The following is a 5,755-nucleotide window of genomic DNA, read 5'->3' as shown; positions in this document are numbered from 1 at the left end:
ACACACACACACACACACACACACACACACACACACACACACACACACACACAGAAAAATCACTGTCAAAAAGTGGCCACAAAGCAGCGATTGGTGATCTTCATTTGCATTTTTCCGTCCCAGTTTGTACTGAATGTACGACTTCTCACTCTGCTCATCCACAGGGTCAGACGAGTTCACCCTGCAGGATGACTCCTAATGTGAAAACTAGAAGCTACCATGTAAAATTACACATGTACTCATAGAGGAGGCTAATAACAGCCTCGCCTGGCTCAAGGTCTATACGTTAGAAGGTTCATTTTGAGTTTCTAGAAATCCAGAATTCCAGAGAACTGATCCTGCTCACGTAGAATCCCTGCAAATTTGATGCCTGTCAACTTTACAACTTTCTAACATACAGACCCTGAGCTGTAAAATGAGCTACTTTCAGCTCATTGCACACCTAGTTGTTCCCCTGGAAGGCTCCCTGGGCAGCGGCTGAGGCTGCTCCGGTGGCTGCTGACTGAAACGTTCGACTGCTCATGACCCCGTGTGACAGTTCCTGCTGGGCCTTTTGGAAACTGGCCCCGGTGCGGCGGTACATGCCATGGACCTGAGGACGAACAAAGTGGGAGAATATGAGTGACCTAGATCACGGTTGTTAGCAACACACGTCTTAGACGAGTGATCTCAAAGTTTAGGAGTCATTTCATTTTAGGTCATGAAAATTGATCATTAAACCTTGAATGTTGTGACCCTTCATTTATCAGATTTTTATAAACTTATTTTTGTGCTAGATAGTTAAATGCAATGAAAATAAGTGCAAATATTTTCTTTCATTTTAGAATATTATTAACATTTATCTGAGGCAAAAATAATATGCTTACATGCCCTCAATTCTGCCCATTTGCTTGAATTAACAGTGTATGGCAAGCAGTTTTAACATTTAATCAGTTCAACACACTCCTCTCTTTAATTACTTTAAAAAAATCAACAAAAAGATTTCTAATAATCAAAATTACATCCTTACTAATCAGAATTAAACCAGAATTAAATCAGAATTAAACCGGATCGAATATATACTGTTGTGAGTACATGTGATTGACTAAATATGTGCTACAACACGCTCAACTATCAGCTTATCACTGGTAACGACGCGACTTTCCTCTCACTCATTCCGCAGCTTCACAGTGCTTTAGAGTGGACGCTCAGCTTCCACAGAGTTCATTAACGATGCAAAGACTGCAACGAAACAAGACTAGTCATTGGATAAATGCTGGGCTTTGTCCCGCCCATCGGACGCTCAGCGTCTCTGGGGGTCTAAGGGGCAGTGGGCTGGCCTCGGCTGGCCCAGACGCTCAGCTTCTGCATGATGATTGGATGATATGTCTGAGGCTGAGTCTCTTTTTGATTGACAGCGAAATGAGCGAATCAGTGATGTTTCGGTGTAAACATTCCGTGGAGCAGTTTTTACTTTTGTTTCTGTTCTGAGTTGAACCGGATACCTTATTAATCCTTTTAGCAGCATTTTCTTTGTTAAAAACGACTAGCGACAAATCGAGCTTCTATTTCGTTTTTTTTATAGCTGCTTGTGTTTGGAGACTGACTTCTATCACTCTTTCTGACTTCTATCACAGTTTCTGTCCAGCGGGTGCTGCTGAGCCCCTGCACTGTCACAAAGCTCTCACAGGCGGACACAGTTCACACTGCCTCACGCCAGTAACAAGCTGCACAGCAGACAGTTTGAATGTTGTGGACCGGGTTTTGGCTAAGCCATTTGATAGTCTTCCTTACGAAGAAAAACTTAGAGTTAAACAGCAGGGTTGATCAACTCCTCAGATTAATTTGGTGCAAAAGTTGGGGAAAAGTAACAGGTCTTTTCAGCTGTCCTGGTATGACAAAGTGAGCTGGCTGACTGGAAGTGCTGTAAAATGATCTGTGACCCTGTCACAAATCATTTTCTTGAAAAGAAACAGAGGGTAGAATTTACACATTTTATGATGTAGGCCGAAATTGAGCTTCCCCTTCTTGAAAGACCAGCATCTGCCACTGCTGCAATCTAATATTTACTAGCAGAAATCAAAAAATTAAATCTTTACAATTTTGATTTTACACAAAGTTTAAAATTTCGCAAAATCCTTAAAAGGTGTAGGCAGAACTGATTTGTATTGCAGGTCACAGAGAAGACTTTTCATGTCAATTTGCATGTTACCCATTTATTTATTTGTTTATTTTATTTACCCATTGAACTAAATGATATCATAACCATACAAATGTTGCAAATTAAAGGGTACTAGAGCAGGATTTTCAGCACAAGTATTTTATGCTAAAACAAAAAATCTTTGCAGTCAAAAAATAGAAATGTTTACGTTTACAAAATACTTCTAAGTATAAAGCTATGGTAAAAAAAAGTAAATGAGCTCCCACCATCTTGAGGAGGATGATAGATGTAGCGGCACACATGGTGAAGAGGATGGCCACGATAATCATGATGATTCCTACTGCCTTGTTTGATCCTATTACAGACATGGCAGATATCCAACCACTGGAGCCAACAATAAAAAAAAAAACATGTTAATTCGTATCATTGGCAACAGAACTGGACACAAACAGAAAACATGTATTTATTCACTATTAAAAAAATAAAGAATTTTCAATTAAATTAAAATTTTAAAATTTATGACTCTACACAAAATGCTCCAGATTAATGAAGTTAAACAAATAATTGAAAAAAATATATAAAATATAAATAAATAAAACTTAAAAACTATGTATTTTTTACAATGTTTGCTTTGAAGCACCAAACAATACCTCAGTTAAATAAAACCACCTGTTCAAAACCTCTAAGGACTAAGAGCTACCACCAAGAAAGAGACATCATGAAGACCAAGGAACTTTCCACACAGGCCAGAGACAACGTTGCTGTGTTCAAATGAATCAACGACACAAAGTTTATAAGAGTAGTGAGACCAGTTGAGTTATAAGATTTGGAGACAAGTGGCTTTGACAAAAAGACAGGAGACAGACTGGAAGTGGCAGAGCTGAACATGCTGAGGTTCTCTTTGAGAGGGACACGGATGGAGAAGATCAGAGACATACCACAGGCTGAACAACTGGGAGACAAAGTCAGAGAGGCCAGATGGAGATGGTTTGGACATGTCCAGAGGAGGGACAGTGTTGGTTTGGACATGTCCAGAGGAGGGACAGTGTTGGTTTGGACATGTCCAGAGGAGGGACAGTGGGTATGTTCATTTAAAAAAACCTCTTCAAGTCTTCCAGAGATTTGAGACTGAGTGAGGTCCACCTTCCAGCAGGACCATGACCCTGAACACAATGCTGAGGCAACACACCACTGGTCTAAGGAGAAACTGTTAAATGTCCTGGAATGGACCAGTCAGAGCCCAGCCCTCAATCCCAGAGAATCCCTGGTTTGATTTAAAGACTGTTGGACCAGAGTAGCACCCACCTAACCTGACAGAGCTGGGGCAGTTTGGTCATGAAGATCAGGAGAAAACCTGCCATGGCTAGATGGACCAACTAACTGCTGGATCTACAAAGTACAGACTCTGAGTACATACTGTACATATGCAAACACTTTTTTTCAGTTTTATTTGCAATAAAATTATTTCCCTCAATGTACTTATATTAATCTGGAATAAATAAATAAAAAATCATTTTTAAACTTGATGCTGTTGTGCAACAAAAAGATTGCAAAAAAAGGTGTACTTTTGAATGGGCAAATACAATGACAACACACAGCACTTTTCTTTTTACTTATCTGATCATAATCTTGGTATGGTAGTGGTTGAGAGTCATCCTCAACACACTGAGTGCAAGGTTTGAAAAAGCCTTGCCAAAAGGACTAGAAGTAGGCTGTAATGTATTTATAAAAGATGATTTTAGTTTAAAACTCTGACCTGAAAGGCAGCAGACAATAGGGGTGTAACAATACATAGGTCCATAACGATATATTGATTAAATAATTAATAATTCACTTACAACAAGGAAAAACTAAAACATAGATCCATATCATCATCATATTCCCATCGTGGATCGATAACATTTGCTCATCTAACAATCATTTGTGTTACATGTGATATTGCATCATATTGACTTGTAAATTGAATCAAAATCATATTGACAGATGACGCTTCATCATTCAAACAAATGATTTATGTATTTTTTATTTTATTGTTTATTTGATAGGGACAGATACAAGAAACACAGATCAAAACAATCTGATGTCTCAGTGTATATAGCTATAGCTAATTCACAACACTTATATTGTATCGTGATAATGCTGGTGATTTACACTCTTAGCAGCGATACGAATTTCTTCAAACTAATGTGAGGTTTTTAATTACATCTGCAGTAGAGTCCAGATGTTTGCCATAAAAAGTACAAAAACATGCTGTAACCAAACATTAAACCAGTCTGTTCCAAGTTTCATCCATGTTGATGGCATTTAATTCTTAATTATAGTTTCTAAATACAGTCACTGAAACTACATAAACTAAGCAATAAATTTAAAATACATTTTCTTAATTTGTTTGATTTTTAACAGTGGTGTGTGGACTAATATCAGAACTTTTTTTTACAGTTTACAGAAAACATGCGACTCACCTGTTCCCCCAGGAGGGGATGCCCACGGACTGGATGATGAAGATTGCAATTTGCACAAAAAACACAAAGAAGAAGAAGAAGAAGTTGAAGGAGCTGTCAGTCCTAAACAAAACAAAAACACAAAAACAAATGAAGACTCAAAAAATGTGATGAAAGCTTAAACTTAAACATGTTTTTTTTTTTTTTTGGTGTTTAGGAAAGTTGAAACAAGCCTTTTTCCCTCTGAACCGTATTATTTTTAACAAACTGGTTTTAGCTAAAATGCAAAGTTGTACTAAGGCTGATACTTTTTTACACTGGCTGGTTGTTAGTTTTACATACATGAACTTTAATCCTGCAGCGTCACACAAATCAGCATTTAGGACTAAGTTTTTTGGTCCAACAAAATATCTTATTAATAAATAAATATTTAGGATTTGCAGACTTCCTATGTTGTTTTAAGTAAAAAAAATTCTTTAGGCAGTATAAGTATAAAAGGATGATTATTTTTTATTTGACACAAAATCCATGAAAATACTGTCTTGTGTTTACAACAAGCAAGAGACTATTAAACTTTAACAAGCTTAACTGCATTTCAACTACTTTTTAAAACTTTCTGACTGATTAGGAATAACAGGAAATATTCATTGATTAGAAAAAAATCTAATTCTAATGAATTATTTGCCATTTGTGAGTAATTTTAAACTTACTACCGGCATCAGTAACTTTCACTGAGGACTCACCTGAAGGCCTTATAGACGGGTCGGTACCAGCAGAGGAAGGAGCAGGGACTGAAGAGCACGAGCCACAGAATGGAGAGGCCGAAGTCAACTCCGTGGTCTCCGGTGGTGAAGTAAGCCAGGCACGCCAGCAGGTTGAGGAACAGAGTCATACAGTTGACTAAAGGAAAACAGTTTGAGACAGTAAAAACACCAACATTAAATCAGAGTGTCTGTGCTGCAGAGTTCCACAGCACCATCACAACACTTAAAAATACTACTAAGAAAATCTAATGTATAAACATGTCAAGTTGCGCATACTGTCTGTAAATTTGACTGATTTTCCACCATTTTGCATACAAATGAACAGAGAAAATCTAATTTGTTTCAAAAACTCAGCTTGAAAAATATTTTATCTGTATAAAAGCTGCATGAATGGTTGACATGTATGAGAT

The 5,755-nt window shown here is 37.6% G+C and overlaps 1 protein-coding gene across 1 annotated transcript in view; it reads right to left on the bottom strand.

Moving 5' to 3' along the window:
* Positions 1 to 65: 65 nt before the first annotated feature.
* Positions 66 to 5,755, bottom strand: part of scamp2 (secretory carrier membrane protein 2) — a 15,588-nt gene continuing 9,898 nt past the window's right edge. Inside the window, exons 6-9 of the mRNA XM_014021277.1 lie at positions 5,325 to 5,481; positions 4,603 to 4,704; positions 2,407 to 2,524; positions 66 to 592 (exon numbers count right to left, since the gene is read on the bottom strand). Coding sequence (XP_013876731.1) covers positions 443 to 592; positions 2,407 to 2,524; positions 4,603 to 4,704; positions 5,325 to 5,481 — 527 coding nt within the window. The 3' untranslated portion in view covers positions 66 to 442. The remainder of the gene's footprint in view (positions 593 to 2,406; positions 2,525 to 4,602; positions 4,705 to 5,324; positions 5,482 to 5,755) is intronic.

The sequence above is a fragment of the Austrofundulus limnaeus genome, unplaced genomic scaffold, assembly GCF_001266775.1.
Source record: "Austrofundulus limnaeus strain Quisiro unplaced genomic scaffold, Austrofundulus_limnaeus-1.0 Scaffold285, whole genome shotgun sequence".
NCBI lineage: Eukaryota > Metazoa > Chordata > Actinopteri > Cyprinodontiformes > Rivulidae > Austrofundulus > Austrofundulus limnaeus.
The sequence above is the reverse complement of the archived record's forward strand: the minus strand, read 5'-3'. Positions and strand labels throughout refer to the sequence as shown.